Here is a 22,514-nt window from a genome sequence, read left to right as displayed (position 1 = left end):
TTTTGACCTCAGGTTCCAAGGTTGTGAACCCGTTCAGGTTCCTGGAGGTTTTTGAGACATGGGGTCCGTACATCGATGGGGAGTTAATAAAAGAGCAAGCCGTCACCGCCTTCCAGAAGGGCCACTGGCAGAAGGAGAAGCCAGTGCTGCTGGGTAAAAGGAGACACACACAGACAAAATTAACGAGGGTTGTATTCAACAAAAGAAAATCTTGGTAGACTAATCTTCTCTTCAACCAATTGATTGGTCGATGGGGGGAAAAAATTCTGCACATTATCTCTAGGTCAACTAAATCAGCCACAGTCTGCACTCTGGTAGCCGTGTGTGTCCACCAAAATGATTTTTTTTTCCTGTCACAGAGCTCGATATTAACACTTGCCCTGGGCAAGTTAAAGCTATGGTCTACGTTTGGAAAGATTGATCATTATTATTAACATCATTTAGATGGTGGTTATGGCCCAATAGTGCTAGCTACACAATGTGAAGAGCAAAAGGAACCAAAAAAATCCATTCTCTCTGGCAGCTGCAGGCCTGCGAAGAAATTGACCAATCATAGCCATCCGGTCAGCATGGGAGTTACTCCTTGCTCAAATTTGCGCTCTCTCTCTCTCTTACCCTCCGTCCAATCCCCTCGCTCCATTTTGACACTCCTCTGCTCCTCGTCCCAACCCACCTCCGCATATGAAAGTACGAGTGGTTTGTAAGGCCCTGAGCGATTCAGCTACACGAGTTTCGATATGGAAAATAAAGAGAGCGACAGCAGCAAGCGGCCTCTGCTTTGCAAATTGAGGGCTCAAAGCAGAGTAAACATCGCGTCATCCTTTGACTGATGGAGAAAGCTCCGGCAAGATCTGGGCCTGAAAAGTGATGCTGTTTTTGTTGAACAGGTAATATTTCGGTTTTATTGTGGATGTTGTGACATAGATAACTGTATGCCAATGCTGGCATATGACTGTGAAAGCTGCCGTTAGTTTTAGTTTCCAAGGGGAGGGGGACACGAGCTTGGAGGGGGGGGATCATGGAGCACAGAGGGAGGGGTGTGTGTGTGTGTGTGGGCGGGAATGCTTTTTTCATATCTTTCTCATCGATCTCCACTGTAATATTATCTGAAAATAAACTGCGCAATGTAACATTTATCCAGCTGAGCTGTGTGCACGAGCCCGTCTCACCAGTAAGCATTAAACAGGACTGCTGAAAAAATCTGACATACGAAGTTAACTCTGGGGTTGATGGTGTCATGTACAACATAGTGTTACTGATGTTAAATATCTCTGTAACGCTTCATACAAGACAGAAAGACTATTTTTAGCCCAGCGGCTAATGTTAGCCATCCTGCCACTCCAACAAGGACTCCAGGGTGATCCTCATCCTTTCAGAAGCTTTCTAATCCAGCCTACAACTGCAGTGCCTTTTTGGAAATTTAGTTAAAATAAATCCATAGTGATAAAATCTGACACCAAATGAGATTTGAAACATATTTAACTTTGGGTAAAATGCTTGTCCTGTCACTGTCACCAGCTGACCAATCACAGAGGAGAATACCACAAAGACCAACTGTCACAGAGGACAAATACAAGCGCTGAACATCAGCAACCACTGTTTTTGGCTGGTAAAACAAACGCTATGGTGGACACACAGCCTTATTAAAGTATCACCAGCAATTGTCTGACCAATGAGAATTTAATCGTGCAAAAGCATATCGACCAACCAATCGACCAACCGATCAGAAGATACGTACAGTACAAGAAAAATTGCACCTTATCACTATGAAGCTGCCTTACATTTCACCAATGGAATTTTGCCAAGTGCTGTACTTACTATGAAACTCAAAGCTTAGTCCCAATAAAACCCAGTCCCTTTTTCTAGCCCGCTTGTGGCTACATAAACGCCTGTCTCAATTAGACGCTTGGTGTGGTCACCAAGCAGTTACATTTTTTAAATAGTAGTTCTTTGGATGTATAAAACCAGGTTACTGACTACTTCAAAGGATGTGTCCATTCCTTCATTACCCTGTAAGTTATTCATATTCCTTTAGTCCGTAAGGTCCTCACAGGAATCAAAAAGGTTTTTTCATAAAAATTAATCCAAGTTATCCTGTTATTGTTTTAACAGGATAAAGTGGTGTTGTGTTGGTATGCAGTGCTCTCTCTCTCTCTCTCTCTCTCTTTGATGCCCTGTCTGTTGGAACTAGATCAAATGAATGATTCATCATTGATATATTATCTGATGCCTTATTTTCATACAAGTAATATTCATACCGGTGGGTACAGTTTTGAGGTACTTGAGTATTTACATTTTTACATTACATACAAACACACATACAAAACCTTAAGCTTATAAAATGTGATGCATTTGTCATGACCCTGGGCCATGGCAAATAAAGGGATGAGGCAGCTTTAATAATGGCTGGGAGCATTGCACCCAGGTGAAGAACAGAGAGCAGGCACACACATTGCTATACAGTAGATCAAATGCCCAACAATACCAGATTAAACTGTTAGGGGGCCTGGGGCAAAATTGAGTTCATGCTTCTAGTCAGACCCTTCATTATATAAGAATATGCATCATGAAAGCATTAATATTAAACACTGAATAGTTCAGGTACTTTTACAAGCCTGATTTCTTAATAATACCTTTGCTTTTACTTGACTAACATTCTGAATGCAGGACTTGTAACAGAGTACATTTTCATTGTGGTATTTTTGCTTTTATGCCAGCAAAAGATCTGAATGATTCTTCTGCCACTGCTCAAATGGACATCCTGCAAACTGTCATCCAGATTTTGACATGGAGATCTAGAATTGACCTATTTGCATTGCTTGGCCTAAGGTGGAAACTGTATGAATCCACCAAAAAAAACCCCTATAAACATATACTGAAATGTATGCTTTAAATGTGTACAAGTAACAAATAAATACTACAACACCCATTAGATGTTCTGGATTTGAGCCCAAGATTATATTTGTGGCCTCTTTTCCTCCTAAAATTACTTAATGTTATTCTCATGTCTGCTTTTACATGTATTACCATTAACGTTAGTACTGTTCTGTGCCCAGAGAGTACTGTCTGGCCAGTCTCTCAGGTGTCTGCTGTCTGGTGAACTCCCTTTGGTTCTTGTTATAACCCAAATTTTTTCCTAAGATCATAATAAAGTTGAAGGGAAGTGTACAAGGAAACCATGCTGCCTCACGGATCAACATATCTTAAACCTGATTGCTTATTGATATACAGTAAGATACCCACAGTCATAATTAAATGTAAACATGTTTAAGAGTGTTTTTCCCCCAAATGACAATCAGACAAGAGAAAGTTTGTTCAAATAAGTAACAGAAAGGCTACAGACAACTCTGAATTATTGTTTGTACTTGTTTGTATGTACCAAGGCTCTGTTTTCTGTCCGACAGGTACAACCTCAGAGGAAGGGGTGATCTTTGCGTATGGTGTCTTCAGCAAGCCGGTCTCTACAGTGGAGAGCACTGTGTACATCACAGCCATCTTTAAACAACACACTCTGCGGATCCTACACAAGTACCTGCCCCTCTACAGGGACACTGACCGCAGAGGCATGCTGGCTCAGGTAAGAGGAGCTCAATTCACAGGCTTTACTTTCAGCACTGGGGGACCAAAGCACATTTATTTCAGTCATAATATCTAAAAATATTTGATTAAGTATACCCAGCAAGCAATAGTCGTGATTTAAACGTACTACCTATATTTAGCTCCGATTTAGTCTAGCTACATGTAACCTAAATCTAGCCGATTTAATTTTGAAATTGATTAAATGTAATTTTCACCATTGCAAATGGCGTGCGGTATGATATTCAATCACGTATGGAGAGTCAACAGTAATTTAAATATGTTTATCTCCATTTTTTGGACATGGTCTCTACATAGCCGTATAATTGATGACTGGCTATGGTTAGACGTCAAATTTTCACTGACAGCCCAAATTCAGCCGTGATTTAGCCTAGACATCAGGTCTTCATGTAGACGGCCATTAGACATTTTTTAAACCAAAAAATGCTTCCTGGTTAGGTATAAAAGACAAACTAATGCTTTTTGCCAACACATTCTCACTCTAAACTCGTCAATACCAATGCTTGGTCAGCGGCCCTATGCATGTCAAAATATGATGATTCAGGTACCCCTCCAGCATCAGTTTTGGATGCTTAGGGATATGTCACAAGTGTGGTTTGCTATACATTGTTGCACACTAGGTTAAAATAACTCTGTTGACATTTGGTTTCACACAGGACATGAACAGCAGGCCCCAAGGTTAAAGTCTTTGCAAAGCCTCATCACTCACACTACCTATGTGGACTTTCTCACTTTTTATACTTCCGCGGTTGGTTGCAGTGTCAAAAAATGCTGCTGCTAAAGGGTGCCTCAGTGCCTCAGTACGCCAAGGGCCACAGACCAAGCAGTATCTGATGAGTTTGGAGTGAGATTAGGGTGTTTTTGCTACTGTAGGACAAATAACACACATCTGACTCCACAAACCACTGAAATTTCAAAAAAAAAGAGAAAAAAAAGAATGAGGGATCTTATTCATTCCACTGAAAGCCACGTAGCCTACTGAGCCTATACACTGGAACAGTGTCTACTACTCCACATGTGAATGACATTGAATGACAGAAATAAAATCTAAAAATGGCTATTGGTAGCTTTTAAATACACGCTGGACCTGATATTTCAAATATTGACTGTCTAAAGATTCTTTTTTAGAAATGCTAGTGGGTGGCATTTTTCAACTGGTTGTTTGGTCAGCTGGTTGGTCAGTCCACAACTTTGGTCTCTAGTGAACTATCTCGAGTAATATTGGATAGATTTCAGTTTAAGTTTTGATTTTTTTTCCAACAAGATAAATTCAATTTGGTGACACCCTGAATTTTACTCTACTACAGCCATGAGGTAAAAAATTTAATTGGTCCAATACTTTGATTTTTGTACAGTGACCAGTTGTTTCACCAGATCCCAACAAATTGTTTGTTTGTATGTTTGTGTGCAGTTGAAAAAAATCTGAGAATTGCCTTCCACCGGCTTCACCCAGTAGTAGTTTCCCATTCTTTGATGTAGCTGCATTCTGTCTTTGTGGTAGTAACCATCATATTCTGCATAAATCTGCAAAGCCTCTGACTTTGTGGAGACTGGCAATATTCTGCATTGGGTGTAGTGCATACGATGGTGACAGTTTCACATGCACTGCAGCCACGTGTGCAGTTTGATTACCATCACACTGCACCATGATGACAGCCTTTCCCACTGTCTTCACAGCCACTGGATGAAAGCCAGATTTTAGAAAAGCGTCTGTCCAGCAGGGGTCTGACTTTCCAAAAACAGAGCCAATTAAAAATGCAGGACATCGTCTCAATATGTAGTATGCGGGATAAGGGATAAAATTGCTGCACTGCCCAACATAATCAAGCAATGACCTGGTCACCATTGTTGTACTTTGTGTTTAGTGCTAATTTGCAAACGTAGTCCCCGGAGGATGAATCCCATTGACTTTGGTGATCCTTAACTTGTCCTTCACTACAACTAGTCCATACCCATTGAGTGCACAGTTGCCCACGTACAGTTTCACATGGTGTGTGTGTGGGATACAGGTCATAGGAAATTGCAGATTAAATAGTTAACTGAACCCATTAAGAAGAGCAATGTATTCAGAGTTTTTGTGGATTTGATAGTACGATTGCTTTATTTAAAGTACAGTAGTACCATAGTGGGATAGTTAGTGGGCTAAAACTGTACATTAGTAGTTGAGGTAGCACGTTGAAAGGCAGATAGTTAAAGTGTTTATATGTTGAATTGACTTAAAAGTGGAGCGCACTGGTAGTTCACATGTGAAAGGTGTGGCTAGCCCTTGTTGCAGCGGTGGGGGTTGGAATCCGGCCTTCGTTCTTTGCTGCATGTCTTCCTTGCTCTCTATCTCCCATCCTTCCTGTCATGCTTCACTGTCCTGTCAAATATAGGCAAAAAATGCTGCCATCTTGCCCTGGTGATGTTATTTGGATGCGAGTATGCCCAGTAGCGATCTCCATTATTTTAAATTCCAGCTATCCAACCCAATCACGAATAGGGCCATTAATCATGAGTATTCCGATTGGCACACACAGTTGTCAATCATGATGTCAACCCCCTTTTTAAACGTCAAATAACAAATTAAAACCATACTAATGAGAAAAATGAACACTTGAACACACATGAGCATGATAAGAACTACCGAAAATGACAGAAACCATCTTTGGGAAAATTTTTATTTGACGTGTACTTTAATCTTGTAGTTTGGCCCATGTCCAGGGGTCAATCAAGATGCTTTGGCTTTATTTTTAGGGAGTTGCCATGCTGTCCATCTCCATGTAGTCTAAGTGCTGAACTAAGACGGCAAACATTGTAAACATTAAACCATTTTAGCATCAGTATGCTAGCATTGTCAATGTGATCATGTTAGCATGCTAATGTTATCCACTAGCATCGTTGCTTGTCTTGTTTATTATTCAGTTTTACCACAGTGTGTTTATGTTAGGTTTAAATCACTGTGAAAAAATAGAGGTGGAATGGCTCATGATGACAGAGAAGGAGGAAAAAACCTCCAGAGCAAGGCCTCGGGGAGCTACAGGGGGTCAGGAGGTGACACTCCTGGACATATTTAGTATTCAGTCACAGTTCACTCACACACCTACTGCATCTCTTCATAAAGGGCACTTCTCTCGAGTATCAGAGGGGTCAGGACAAATGTCAGACCATGGTTGTAGATTCTTGTTGGGAAACAAGGAAAAAAGCATTTATGAATTTAAAATTGTAGTCACTATTTCAAAGTCATCGTTGTTCCATTTGTCAAGAGACTGCAAGCTCCCCATCGAACATAGTATATTTTGTTCAAGTCTTGCTTGTGAACATGTGCAGCCAATTTGTTACCTCTCAAAAAGTCATGAGCAAGAATAATGAAAAGTGATAATTGAAAACATGACACTAATCATGAATGCCTGCCATCTCGAGACAGAAGTCACTTAAGAGCCTGTATTTTTTCCTGCTACAGCTGACTCTTATTTAAGCTTAGAGACAATATCTAAAGTTCATAGAGAAATCCTCAGTTCATAGAAGGTGAAGTTACTGAGGCGAGCTGCTTTTGATCAGACTGAGGCAAATTGCATATAATTAATATTCTTCCATTTGACGTGGCTTTGTCTCTTCATCATTAGCTAACAGAGCTTGTCAGGAAACTGTCAACCAGTTTCCATCTGGCTTACATTCAGACAGTAACATCTAATTTGTGAGAAACTGCAAATGTGTGGAACATCTCTTCAGAATAAATGCACCGTCTGTGTTGAAAATAGTGAAGTGGCTTGTGTGGAAAGAAAATAGGTTGCATTTTCTGTGTAGACTGCGTCTCAAGAGCTTTGTTTCCATAGTTTTTCCACGCTTAGACAGTGTCTCCCACACACACACCCAAACACACACATGCATCAATAACCACCCATTTGGTGGCTTTGCGCGGTGGACGGTCATGCATGGATCGATGTCCCACCCAGCCGGAGCTTGGTGTGTAACGAGGACCCAGCTGTCTTCTGGGCTCTCTCCAGCTTGGAGCCTGATGGGGAATTGAAAACAATTATTCTCTTTTGCTGCTGTGACTCGGAAAATCACATTTCCTTGAGACGGGTGTGGTTATGGAAAGACTTTATGTCTATGTGGATGCTGTCTACCTTGAGACCCATCAGTTAAGTCTGTTACCTTGTATAAAAGTATGGCATTATCACCATCATTCAGCAGACTCCAAACACATCAATGTTTCTCCTCAAACACAGCGCATATTGTTTGCCTACAGAGGGAGCTGCAACTCCAGTTTTTCCTCAAAGTCTGACTCCAAAACACACACCACTTTTTCAATTCTCCTCCATAATTTGTATGAGTGAAGCATATGGACCAACTGGAGTCAGGGACTTTCTCTGTTTGAGATGCAGCCTGACTGCTCTCACTAAGAACTGACTTGTTGCTCATGAATATGTGCAGTGACAGAAGGGATCAGCCGTGGAATGACAGATGGATTCTGGCCTGGTCTGTCTCGGACTGCATTTGTTTTAGCCAGGTGTACCTAATAAACTGGCAACTAAGTGTGATATGAAACAGTCTTGCTAACATATTGACATATGTTTTCATATGCTGCATTCATCAATGATCAGGGGGTCTAATGACTACTTGTTATGTTAAAGGTTTTAGTTATAGTGGCAAACCTACAGAGAATTTTCACCTGACTGCAATTCCTGTATGGTAGGCCCTTTTCATACTACACGCCACAGGCTGAAACCCCCTTTCCAATGCACAAAAACCCCACTAACACCTGCTAACGTCTGGTTTTTGTATTTAATTGAAATAATAATCATACAATCAGCATTCACTCCTAGGTTAAATGACTCTGCAGTAGCCACAGGTATTTATCAGCCCCAGCTTTAATCAGCTTCAATCAGCAGTGATGGCACCAAGTTTAAGAGGGAGACCAAATAAAGTGAGAGATATAACAAGAAGTTAGACTGGCCTCAGTGCTGCTGTCTACTGTTTACTAACCTGTTTTCCGGCCTGTCCGTGACGTCAAACAGAATGCCACACTCGTCTGCTGCACAACCATGTACACGTCTCTGGTCTACTGACAATGGGAAAGCGGTCCATTATCTATTTTTAATGTGTTCTCCTACATTTAAAAAACCCGCATACACTCTGTAATTTTGGTAGAAAAAGGGTAGCTATAAGTGAGTAAGCTTTCACACTGGCACAATCCAGGCACACAAAGTGGGGCTAACCCTTTTCACCACATTCACCACATATCATAAAAGTGCTCCACATATCATATAGTGCAGCATCCACACACACAGAGGTTCAAGGTTAGCCTAAAGTTTGCGGGGTTATCTTCTGAAAATCAGCTAAACATGGGGCTAAAAGATGCCAGTGTGAAATGGATCTGTTGTGGTCATTTTTTTGTTGTCCAATCACTTGACTTTGTCACATCAATAGTATATGTGCACTTTCTGTTTACATTGGTAACTAGGATTGCAGCAGGACCTGCAATGCAGTGATCAGGTCCTGAAGGCCATTGTTATCAGTTATCATACCGTGAAAATCTCATACTGTTGCAATGCTATTGGTAACTACTATTTACCAAAAACTGGATGCACTTAGCACACTAGCTAACTAAAAACGATATTATGTTCAGAAAAGACTTACTTAAAGGTAAAACAAACAGGTATTCTTTTCAGTCTCTTTTCGCACCTGTTCTCTCTCTTTGATGTTTTAGCCCCACTCTCCCCACTTGCTGTTAAAGAGTAGTCGCGTGTCCTTCAAGAATGTAAACATTAGTCCGGTGTTTTAATGGACATTTAAACCAGAGCTAGCAGAAGGGTTAACAATGTGTGTGAAACCTGGGCTAAGATTATGCAGTGTAAAAAGTCCTAGAGCATCTTTGTGCCTTTAGGCTCATAGGTTTAGTTTTCTATGGCCCACAACCTACAGTACAAGCCAATTTTGTTTATATCACCTAAATCAAAAATTTGGTTCAGGGGGCTTTACGATCTACTGCAGTCAACACATACAGTTTTGGTTAAGTAAAAAACAAACAAACAAAAAAAACAATGAAAAATAGCCATTGTACACTACCCACCCAGCACCAAATAGCAGATACACACAGTTAGGGACTAGAATACTCCTTACATTTCCAAGAAGAAACTTGCTCGAGGTGAAAGGGAACTTGATTTATCAGCCTATCGATGGTAGGTAACGGGGAGACTAACCCAAATGGCCTGTCATCTCTGACTGCCTGTTTGGCCTCAATAAAAATATGGATGAGTGACTGTCTTTTGAAAATGAACAAGGACAAAACAGAGCTATTGCTGCTGGTACCTAAGTGGTAGAAAAAGACACTTGACAATAAGCTTGGGCACCTGGGTCACCAAACTTTAGCAGAAGTCAGAAGTCTTGGTGTCATTTTGGAGTCTGACTTAAGCTTTAAATCCCATACTAGCAAAGTGACCAAAGCAGCATTCTTCCACCTGAGAAATGTTAGAGATGTTTCTAACAAAGCAGGATTCATTTCTAGCAGGTTGGACTATTGTAATGCTCTCTCCACTGGCCTGAAATAGTTGTCTGGGAAACGTCAGCTAGTTTAGAACTATCCCGGCAGACTTTTAACAAAGACAAAGAAAAAAGAGCACATTTATCCTGTTTGAGCTACAGTACCCTGCACTGGCTCCTCGTTTCTTTTGGAACTGAGGTGGGATGGTATGAACTTTTATAAAATAGCTTTTTGTCATATTTGTTTTGTGCCAAGATGCACTAACATATGTTTTCTGAAAACATCTGAGGTGAGAAATAGGCAATAGGGTAACAAAATCTGGAGTCATATTTGATCAGCACTGCCTAGTTTGACAGTTTGGCCACAGTTCAGTGACTGACATGATTAGCATCTGTGTTAGAGACTCCTTGACTCTGATTATTGCAAATGCCATTAGAAGCACCATGACGAGGCATGAGTTTTTTTCACAGACTATGTGGATATTGTGACAGCTTCAGCAAATATGACATTAGTTATTAGTTATTTTATAAAAGTTACCAACTACAGCTTTAATAGCCTTAGGTAATCTTTTCCAGTCATTTCCAGAGCTACTTCCATCAAAACCATCCAAAGATACAGCTCTTCACCGAACCTGACATCTAGGCGCTGTGTTTACCCTATCATTATATTAGTGGGGCGCCCAGTAACCACTGTTCATGCCGTGGAGAGTTTTACACATATTAGTAGATTATAACTATAAAATGAAAGGATGTTTTACTGCCTCTTGCAGCAGCTTAAGTCGGAGAAAAAAATAACTTAATTCACTGGGCCGACCAACTATTCCATATGACTACTTTGACCATTACTTCAGTTTTTATATGGCATACACTTTTAGTAATAAGTGGTTTTTCAAGTGTTTAAAAATATATATTTATTTCGGCCAGATTTTCTGAACTACATATATTCTAATCCTCCCACTGGGAGGATAAACGAGGTGCAGACTTCGCTCTGTGTCACCGATGATGAGGAAATACAGTGGGTGCTGGACGGAGTAGTGAGTGACAACAACCCCGCCCACATTTAAGGGTACAGTTTGGGGTGGATATGCTAGGGTACCATGTCTGAAGGGTTACTTTTGGTTCCAAAGGTACCATACTGAAAATGTTTGGTGGAAACAGGGCTTAACTGTCCATAGACGTAGGCTGCAGTAGTCATCATATTCATCATTCAAAAGGGGGAATCGCAGACCAACAGGACAGATTCAAGGTGTAATTAGCCAGTTAGCACATTAACAACACAACCTGGTGCTGAAAGTACAAGGGATATTTGCTGTGCACTAGGGAACAATAACACAATTAAAAATTCTTTTTCTAAAGAGCTTAATGGCAAAAAATCTTACCTCATATAACAAGTTTTTTTCAATCTTACTCTCTTCACTTTAGTCATTTGTTTACTTTCCTCACTTCAGTCTCTCTTTATGCACTGAGCTGAACTGTCAGAGTAATTTCTCTCAACGATTGAACATGCTGAACATGCTGAATCACTCAAAAAACAACTGACAAGGGCCGACTAGTGCCAGTGGTGCAGGACACACAGTGACAACTAGGGCGCTGGAAGCTCAATGATGGCTGGACATTGACCAACGGCTAATTGTGGGCTTGGTGTGTCAGAGCCCTGACATAGGTTGATTTTCTAGCCATACTATACCAGGGAGGTGAGTGCCACAACAATCAGTAACTCCAGCTGCTACAGCTACAGTAACGTGACATTAATTCAACATGGATTAATCATCTATGTTCATTACTCATTTTCCCACACAAACAGTTAACTAAAATCTAATTCAAGGACACATTTTTTTTAATAAATATTTTTAATACATCTTAGCTAATGGCTACAGAGTTCTGCTCTTCTTTTCCAGTTTTCATTCACTGTGCTCTATCACAGTGTGTTTATGTCTTACTTTTGAGTTTTTACTGCTGTGAAAATACAGAGATGGAATGAGGACACAGAAGGAGAAGAAAACCTCCAGCAGTTTTCTCTCAGGCTTTTCCATGCAAAGTGCAAGGCTGCGGCCTCAGGGAGCTACAGGGGGTCAGGAGGTGAAGCTCCTGGATATATTTAGTATTCAGTCACAGTTCACGGTGCAGCAGGGAGATGGTGGAGTCACAACAAGGCCTGCCCCTTTATACACACACGCACACACCTCCTGCATCTCTTCTTAAAGGGCACTTCTCTAGAGGACTGGGAGGGTCAGCACAAATTTCAGCCAGTCTGTCACAGAGGAAGCTGATGTGAAGAAATCAAAGTTATGCCTTTTGCAGCATTTACAGGTTGGTGGTGTGTGTATTTTCTCTGCATTATCCAAAACAACATAACTAACATAATCATCCTATTTCAAACTGAACAAACCATTCATCAACCTTATAAGTACGTCTCTGAGAAGATTCTTCTTCTCTCTCTTTACTGAGTGAAAAACACTTCTGTTGGAATACAAGCTAAGGACAAATGACACTCAACAACTTTCTTTTCTTATCAAGGGAAAATCACCTCAGTCACTGACAAGCTCATCAGCTGCAAAGCTGCAAGCAGCAAGATGTGATTCATTAGGCAATTCTATTGAAGAGGGAGCAGTCACTGACAGACTTCTTGCATTGATATGGAGCTAGTGAAGAGTTTCGTTTCTGGTTGAGGCTGATTATGTCCAAACTGGTTCATGTATCTCACAAAGAACAACAAATGGATTAGCTAATCAAGGTGACAAAAACTGGTGCAGGTTTTGAGAAATCTACATAAAGGTCAACAAGAATTGGCCACTGATATGTGGGCCTTGTACATTATCCTGTTAACGACACGTAGTTTGCCAGTGTGGTAGAGAATGTAAAAACTGGCAATATGATTGTAGCCTCAGTACTTTTAAGTTTGCTCAGTTGCTCAAAAAATATTTGTCAACCATAAACAGTAGAAATTTATGCTGTTTACATACAAATTTTCTCTCCTCATAAAGTTCCAGCATTTGATTCCGGGGAGCAGAAGTGGTTTAGTGCTGAATGCTAATCAATTGTGCCTACATTTGTATTCTTTGATAACAAATGCCTTGAGGGAAAAAAATGTCAATTTGAGGTGTTGTACTCATGTTTATTTTGAAAGACACTATATGCAAACTGTATATTTCCTGTAAAAACAGAAGTGTTCTTTTGAAAACACACAATGCATATAACAGGATGAAGCTGACACAGCATCCCAGAATGACAACAGACACACCCCAGCTACCTTGCACGTCATATGTTGACATGGAATGCCCATGACCAAATGTCAATATGTGACAAGGTCAGAGTGAGAATGTGTTGGAGATGCGGGCAGGAGTGCTACCATGGACACTAAACACTGTGCTGCCGTGGACAGAGGCAGTAACAAAACATGGGCACCTAAAAAATCAACATCAGTCAGTGTATGTTATATTCAAAATATTTCAATATGTCATATTGAAGTTGCAATGGCACATTTCTATAAAAATGAGGATTTGTTTCAACATCTTTGGTCATTTGGGGTTTTGTTTGATTTTATAAGGTCTTGGCTTTCAGAATATGAAACAATAAATATCATTTTGAAGCTTGTAAAGGCATCATGACAAGCAGGGAACACTTGTCAACCACAATCTGGTCCTACTCAGTGCCACTCTCCCTCCCTGACCATTATGAAGGACAGGCTTATAGTAGCAAGGCAGGATCAAGGACAGTGGTCTTCATTTGATTTCAAATAAACAAACTCTTGGCTTCCAGAATATCAAAACCTCCTAAATCCCACCAGGTTCCCACTGGCAACTGGCTTGCTAATATTAGTTCTTAACAGCTTCACATCATGCATCAAAGTATAAATGTTTAATGTTAAACATTTGTCAATACAGACATGCTGCACATTGTTAGGTTGGTTAGATTCTCCACAATTCAATCGTTTAGGTCATTTTATGAAAACCATGAGCACCAGAGTGTAATTCATTCAGATTTATTGGTGGGGTAAACAACAACAAGAGACAACAGAGATGAAAAAAAGGTTGACTCCTACCTTTGACGCTGTCACAAAGTCAAAATATGTGTTAATTCCTTGATTGTCTAAAATGGTCCACCAGTCAAAACAATCAAAATGTCTTTTAATCCAAGTTGTGAATATCATCATGTGAGGTCTATTGCAGGTTAAATGTATGCTAACTTAATTTGTCAAACGGACTGCAGTATTACAACTGAGTAGTTTCTTAGCTTCCTGCATAGTTTTGTTGGGTATAGTTATTTTTGTTACCTTGCAGACTACAAAATAACAGTGTCCCCAAGCTTTTCTGTGTATTCTTTACCGCAGGACAGCCCCTGGAGTACAGCATGCATTCCCAGTTTGGAAAGCCCATTGGCCCTGTCATGTATCCTTGTGGCCACCATACTGCTCTCATTTCGTCTCCATTCACTGAAGATATAGACTTACCTTCTGTTGTCACAACTGATCGCTCAAAGTGGAGAATTATTCAGGGCTAAAGAAAAAAACTTTGGGACAACAGCCTGAAATACCCAGGCCAGGTGTCACCCATGGTGGCACATGATGGCAGTCTGACACTGATATTGGGAAAGAAGTGTGCCCAACAGCAAAAACAGATTAGGTGTACAGCCTGAACAGAATATGTGGAAATTAAGGACTGCAAACATAAATAGCTTTTTTAGCAATGTTAAAGTCTTCTTATGATATATACATCATATGCTCATGATGGCCTGTGATTAAAATGTGCCCCAGAAATCAAGTGCTTTGTGATACATGGGTTGCATCGGTCAATAAGCAGAAATACAGGCAGATTTAACAGTTGAGATTTTCTTTCATAGTTAGTAATGGAAAAGAGAGATTAGGCATGAGAAAGTAGGCGGCAGTGGAGAAAAACATAGTGAGGGGGCAAACTAAGAGGAGTAAACTGGTTGAAAAGATGAAGGGATGAAGACAGAAAGGGTGAGGGAGAGAGCAGAGGAAAAGTTAATTTCCAGAACACTATACTTGGAACACATGGTACACATTACATAATTTCATTTCTACCTGTGTTTATACCCGTATGTATGTGTGTGTGTGTGTGTGTGTGTGTGTGCCATGACTGTAAGTGTTCGGGTACAGTATGTTCTTGTAGGTGATTAATACATTTGTGCGTGTCTCTATTTGAAACAGATAAATGTGTGTGTGAGGATAAGAAGAAGTGAATCTGCGTGTGTGTGTGTTTGTGTGTGTGTGTCTGTCCGTCAGCTTCCCACAGTCAGGTGTCAGATGTGGGGCTGTGTGGGCGCAGGTTGTGCGCTGCTGAAAAAGACACACTGGTTTCCAGGTAACAGGCAGAGGAAGACGGTCTACCTCATTTTCTATTTGCTTCCTTTTAGCTGAGAGGGAACAGTAGTTTCTGCTGCTCTGCTCCCAGCCCGCCTCTTTGTAGATGTCATGCTAATTAGTGCTATTCATTTGCTTTTCTACAAATACACTTCAGAAACTATAAGATATATTGTAAAGCATAAACCTTCACAATTCTTTAAAGGGAAATTTCAGTTTATTTCAACCCGTCTCCTATCGTCCTAAATTTGTTTCAAGTGACTAGTGACATAGAAATAATAGTTAGCATGTTAGCCGTTAGCCTAGATACAGCCGTAGTGTCAGACCTGTTAAAACGTAAGTGAACGGGCATCCCTTCAAGTGCAAAGTTAGTCCACTAAACAAGCTTTTTTTTCCACACAGACCGCCTCATATCGTTGGCATAAATGTCAGAGAACATATAGAAAACGACATGTAAACGTGTTGTCTTACCTTACCGGTGTGCTGCCATGTTTGTTTACCATTTAGCTCTGCTTCCCAAAGCGCGGCAGAAATATCACGAGAACAAGCAGCGATCTCATACCATTCCTGAACAAGCAGCAACAGCGGGAAGGCAGAACCGGACAGTAGCCTGAACGGTAGGAGGAGAGAGAGAGAGGCGCAACAGGTAACGTTAGAGGACAAGAGAGGAGGAATGGCTGCCTCAAGGCTGCGTAGCTCTGGAGATTGGTGGTGTACCTGTGAATGCTGTGCCCCAGTGCCCACAGAAGAGGAATGCCTCTGTTGCAAGGAATGGGAGCGGTTGCAGCCTTATTTTCAAGGTCTGGATGTGACCGAGGACGAGACACCTCCACCTAGAGTAACATTAGTATCCAGCTGGGCTTTATCTAGAGCTGCCGAGATATATTTCGGCTGCGCTTTGGAAAGCAGAGCTAGAGGGATAAATAAACATGGCAGCACACCGGTAAGGTAAGACAACACGTTTACATGTCATTTTCTATATGTTCTCTGACATTTATCCTAACGATATGAGGCGGTCTTTGTGGAAAAAAAGCTTGTTTAGTGAACTAACTTTGCACTTGAAGGTATGCCCGTTCACTTACGTTTTAACAGGTCTGACGCTACGGCTGTATCTAGGCTAACGGCTAACATGCTAACTATTATTTCTATGTCACTAGTCACTTGAAACAAATTTAGGACAATAGGAGACGGGTTGAAATAAACCGAAATTTCCCTTTAACTCGCAAAACAGCTCTGTTATACTTTATTTTCCCGGTTTCATGGTCCAGAAAAAGGTGAATGGTGGTCTAAGACAGTCCAAAGACATTAATAAACATGAGCAACCCTCTCCCAAATGCAAAAGCTGGAGTGCTAATACTCAAATTTGTGATGTCATAGGGTATAAGGTCTGGTCATGGACAATGAATTGAGAAAGATGTTCTAAAAGACACTGAGAGTAGCCAGGGGAATGTTTACAGTATATGGCTACATTTTCTGTTTCATAACTGAAAACTCGACAATAGAATAATGTTCTTTTGGTTATAAAAAAAGAGAACAAACATTCAAACGTAAGTAATGCACCTATCCAAATCATAAGCCAGTTATTCACATCACATACCCATCTATTTGGGAAGACTGCGATCACATGACCAATGTGTTGACAGGGGTAAAGTAGAGAGCATGTGAACTTTGAATAAACTTTGAGTCCTTTTAAGGTAAATCATCACCATTTTACTTTTCCTAAATGGAATCACCACACATTTACATGCCTAAACCTAACCTACGTAACTTTACATTAATTATGTGACGTCATTTGTGGAATGCTTATTCGTAGGATATTATGCGATCCTTTGTGTGTGCATTTTTGTAGGATATCATTCGAACTGCTGGATGACAATACGTTGTATTTGATTACATTATCAAATAGCTGTCAAGATATTCTGTTAAAAAATAAAAATGTCAACCTTATGGTGGCACAAGATGGAAAGTCAGAGGATCCACAAAGTCAGTAGAATCCATCCTCTCAGGACTATGACTGCCAGAACAAAATGACATGGTAATCAAACCATTGTTGAGATATTTCCATCTGTACCCAACTGGTGATAGGCTGACCAGCTGGTTGGCCAACTTTGCCATCCATAGAGCTAAGCCGCTGGCATGGCTTACTATCATTCAATACAGTTAAGAACACATCTGTTGTCTGACCAGCTGTCTCTCTCTTCCCTCTCCTCAGATCGTCACTGACTACGTCTTCCTGTGTCCATCCCGGAGGTCAGCGCGTGCTGGCACAGCAGCAGGCAGCAAGGTGTGGATGTACGTGTTCGACCATGTGCCATCAGACCACCGCGTGTGGTCAGGTCTGACTTTCTGCTACCAGCACGCCTGCCATGGTGCCGAGCTGCCCTTTCTCTTTGACTCTGCCTCGGTGGCCAACTTCACCCTGTCCAAACCAGAGAAGCTGCTGTCCAATCGGATGCTGTGCTACTGGGGCGCCTTCACCCACACCGGTGACCCTTCCTCGCGGGCCAAACAAACAACTTTCTGCCGGGAGCAGCGTCTGCCTGTTTGGCCACGCTATTCCGACACCAGCAGCTGGCTGGTCATGAACCTGACAGTGCGTTCACATGCACAAGTGGGAACCAGAGACCATATATGTGACTTCTGGGACCATCTGGGCATCTATTAGTGAGGGAACAGGCTGGGCAGGAAGGTGTTAGGTTACTTTGTATTGAAGTAAAATCAGTACATGCTGTTCTCTCTGTTCCTCAGGATGGAAATTCAGTCAGGAATCCTTGCAGCGTGAAGCTACTGTGTTCATCACAAAAATATACATTCATCAGCATTAAATGTGACCTTTTAGGAACCGCTACCAAGCGGCAATTGTTTCAATAAAGTGTCAGCTTCTAAACAGAAAACATTATTTCTATTTCCTCTCTCTGGCAACATAGTTAATAGTGCACATTAATGTTTTAAAACATCTTGAATTATGAGCATTTTCTTATCATCTATTGGTCATAATTAGGGACTGCATCTCCACCAAAGTCCCACCATTTTCCCTTTACCATGAAAAAGGCTACAGAATGACACGTGTGCTCTGTTTGGGGTAAATTAAGGTGAAGATAAGTTTGCACAAGTCTTGAAGCTATATGATACTACATCATGAAAGTACAGAGTGAATAAACAAAGGGCAAAAGCAATCCACAATCAAAATATGCAAGACAGGCAAAAACCCACAGCCTATTTAACATGAACATACCTTTAGGATGCTTTCACACCTAACCTGTTTTGTCAGGTTAAATAAACTCAGTTTAGTCAATATGGTTCTGGCATGAAAGATTTCGAAACCGCCAATAAATCCATCTACTGAATGTGAAATCTGTTCAGCAAGCAATCTTATAGTTGATCTGTTGTATAAGGTAACCATGGTTAACACACAGGCCAACACGTCAGTCTGGGTATTTTTCCTCATTAAAAAGCTGTTAAAACTGCTGTGCTTGTATCTGACTCTGTGTATTTTGTCAGTTAATTAAGTCCATTTAAAAGTGTGTGACAGTGATCCCACAGTAATAAGCCTGGAATCATTACTGAACAAGATGTTTCTTTTTGTCCGTCTCTACCTGTTAGTCATTATCCATAACATGTGGTCACTTTGCAGTCCTAAAATACTAATAATGCTTATAATGAGACATTTCTTTGTGAGCACTTTGAGACGGCAAATAATATAAATATACATGTCAGAAACATTATTGTGCTGTATAACCTTTTGTCGGTCACTGGAATTTGATTTCCCTACATGGGTTCTGATAATGCACTGACAATGCATGATGACAAATGCCATAAACAACAGGTCACCCGTCATTTGGTAGAACTTCACATTTACTCCTCTATGTTCATTTGTAATAAGTCAGTGTGAACAAGAACCAGACCAGAGCTAAAATGCTACAATGCATTATTTTTTATCCTTGGCTGAACAACAGGTGGGAAAGCACCTGTATGGTACCCTGGAAATCCAGAGTTCTCGCGAGAGCACAATTTGAATTTGCTCAGCGAGTTACTCTGGCAATCAGTAATGATGCTCATTACCCATACCCTTAGAGCCAAGCTGCACCAATCACATCGGTGTATCTGATATAGGTGGGCCAGAGGCGAGCTAAACAGATGACGACAGCACTGCGATAACGAAGTCGGAGTCAGTCAGTAAACATTGCAAGATGGCTACGGATGAACACCAGTTGTTTGAAACGGCTTTGGCTGCTAAAATGAATGAGTTAGACTTGGCTTTTTCTCTAAAAGAGGAACAGAAGACGGCGCTCGAATCTTTCCTTTGCAAGAAGGACGTTTTTGCTGTTTTGCCGACCGGATACGGCAAGAGTCTAATCTACCAGTTAGCTCCGCTGGTAGCTAAGGGTATACGTCACCCCGTGTATTGTTCTGATTGGTCATAGTGTTATCCAATTGCATGCAGTGATATTTTCAAATGCATGCTTGGTGCCAGCCCTCGAGCTGGGCCATTTTTATTACTCATGGCCAGACCCTAAATCTTTCTAGATTTGGGTCTGGATTTCCAGGCTACCCCTATAGGGCTAATATGTAGGATTTAGTGGCATCTAGCTGTGAGGTTGCAAAAATGAAACTTCTCCCAGGTGTAGGAGACTAAGGTTGCCGGTGCAAAAACGTGAAATGCCCTATTTAGACAGATTAAGCTGTAATGCTTATTCCCCTTGATAATGGTGGCTTTGTAGGACTTCTCCTTGAACATTGGTGAATATTTATTGATGTTGTTCACCTGGATCTGGACAGTGGCCTTGTGGGATCTCTTCATGGCGACGCGATCAGGGCACTCTCCATAGTGTTTGATTTGTCCAGTCTGGCCTACTGTAGACGAGGACCGGCTCCCTATGTGGATGCAAATGGCTCATTCTAAGGATACAAAAGTACATCAATTCTTACTTTCAGGTGATAATAAACAAATTAAGACATAGTTTGACTTTTTTTTTTACCATTTCTGCAGATAGATGCCCCTAAATCATCCACACTGGACCTTTAAAGCGAATAGTGTTTTGTCTAGCCTTAATCTGACGAGTTATTGCCTCACAGAATTAATTTTCAGAGGCTTTCACAGTGGGTCCCAATGGTGTATTCACAACAAATGTGATGCAAATTTTCATGGCTACTGGAATGTTTTTTTGGAGCATTTTGCAACTCATGAACATTCACCCTTAACAGCTTTTCTAACGGTTGTGCTAGCTAACTAACTGGGGAAGGCAGCTACCAGCTAACCTGGTTTACAGTGAAGCACAACCGACAGCTGGATGTAAACACAGTAAACACAGAGGCTTCGTACCCCGAAGCAGCGTGAACCAAGAAAGTTACTATTGTTTATCATTCTGTCAAGACAGTGCATTACTGCTTCATGCCTTCCTGCTGTTTACTTTCCACAATAAAAGACCAACTTAAATAGCTAGAGGATTTTGCTAAGAAGCAACTTAACAAAAGCTTACACAAGTCACAAAAACATGTTTTCAGAACCTACCATGCAATGTTATGGTAGGGCTGCTTGATTATGGAAAAAATCATAATCACAATTATTTTGGCTACCCCTATGGTGTGTTCACACCAAATACAATGCAAAAGCATTTTGCACAGCAAGATCACAAATTCAGTGCAAAGAAAGAAAAAGATGTGATGCGATTGACAATCATGCAAGAAATTTGTGACGCTTTGTCACAATAGCCTATCAGTGTTAAGATTCTGGAATGACAGACAAACAATGTTGCTCTGTACGTGCACCCAGAGCTACACTCCACATCAGTGCTGTACTCCTCTCCTCTTTTCACTCCACGAACCAGTCAAGTAGGTGAACTATGAGTAATGCGAGGGGCAGGTGATCGCGGAAGATTTCAAAAACAGTGTGCGGAAAATAGCAGAGGGAGAGCGAGAGAGGTTGGTCTGTGTGTGTATGTGTGTGTGTGTGTGTGTGTGTGTGTGTGTGTGTGTGTGTGTGTGCGCATCGGGGCCGAACTCCACCGTGCGCAATACAGAGAGCAGAGGAGAATTTTAAACGCGCATGTAGAGACAGAAATGACATGCCGTTGTGTAAACAATATAAGTCATTACGTGCGCCGCATAATCGTTTGCATAATCGTGATTTCAATTTTGACCAAAATAATTGTGATTATGATTTTTTCCATAATCAAGCAGCCCTACCATAACATTGCATGGTAGGTTCTGAAAACATGTTTTTGTGACTTGTGTAAGCTTTTGTTAAGTTGCTTCTTAGCAAAATCCTCTAGCTATTTAAGTTGGTCTTTTATTGTGGAAAGTAAACAGCAGGAAGGCATGAAGCAGTAATGCACTGTCTTGACAGAATGATAAACAATAGTTTAACTTTCTTGGTTCACGCTGCTTCGGGGTACGAAGCCTCTGTGTTTACTGTGTTTACATCCAGCTGTCGGTTGTGCTTCACTGTAAACCAGGTTAGCTGGTAGCTGCCTTCCCCAGTTAGTTAGCTAGCACAACCGTTAGAAAAGCTGTTAAGGGTGAATGTTCATGAGTTGCAAAATGCTCCAAAACAACATTCCAGTAGCCATGAAAATTTGCATCACATTTGTTGTGAATACACCATTGGGACCCACTGTGAAAGCCTCTGAAAATTAATTCTGTGAGGCAATAACTCGTCAGATTAAGGCTAGACAAAACACTATTCGCTTTAAAGGTCCAGTGTGGATGATTTAGGGGCATCTATCTGCAGAAATGGTAAAAAAAAAAGTCAAACTATGTCTTAATTTGTTTATTATCACCTGAAAGTAAGAATTGATGTACTTTTGTATCCTTAGAATGAGCCATTTGCATCCACATAGGGAGCCGGTCCTCGTCTACAGTAGGCCAGACTGGACAAATCAAACACTATGGAGAGTGCCCTGATCGCGTCGCCATGAAGAGATCCCACAAGGCCACTGTCCAGATCCAGGTGAACAACATCAATAAATATTCACCAATGTTCAAGGAGAAGTCCTACAAAGCCACCATTATCAAGGGGAATAAGCATTACAGCTTAATCTGTCTAAATAGGGCATTTCACGTTTTTGCACCGGCAACCTTAGTCTCCTACACCTGGGAGAAGTTTCATTTTTGCAACCTCACAGCTAGA

General features: G+C 41.1%; 1 protein-coding gene across 1 annotated transcript in view; it reads left to right on the top strand.

Moving 5' to 3' along the window:
* Positions 1 to 18,853, top strand: part of LOC117249433 (cAMP-regulated D2 protein) — a 28,449-nt gene extending 9,596 nt beyond the window's left edge. The window contains exons 6-8 of the mRNA XM_033615087.2: positions 13 to 153; positions 3,405 to 3,577; positions 17,598 to 18,853. Coding sequence (XP_033470978.1) covers positions 13 to 153; positions 3,405 to 3,577; positions 17,598 to 18,050 — 767 coding nt within the window. The 3' untranslated portion in view covers positions 18,051 to 18,853. The remainder of the gene's footprint in view (positions 1 to 12; positions 154 to 3,404; positions 3,578 to 17,597) is intronic.
* The last annotated feature ends 3,661 nt before the right edge of the window (positions 18,854 to 22,514 follow it).

The sequence above is a fragment of the Epinephelus lanceolatus genome, chromosome 23 (genome assembly GCF_041903045.1).
Source record: "Epinephelus lanceolatus isolate andai-2023 chromosome 23, ASM4190304v1, whole genome shotgun sequence".
NCBI lineage: Eukaryota > Metazoa > Chordata > Actinopteri > Perciformes > Serranidae > Epinephelus > Epinephelus lanceolatus.
Note: the sequence above shows the minus strand (reverse complement) of the source record. Positions and strands in the feature narration are given on the sequence as shown.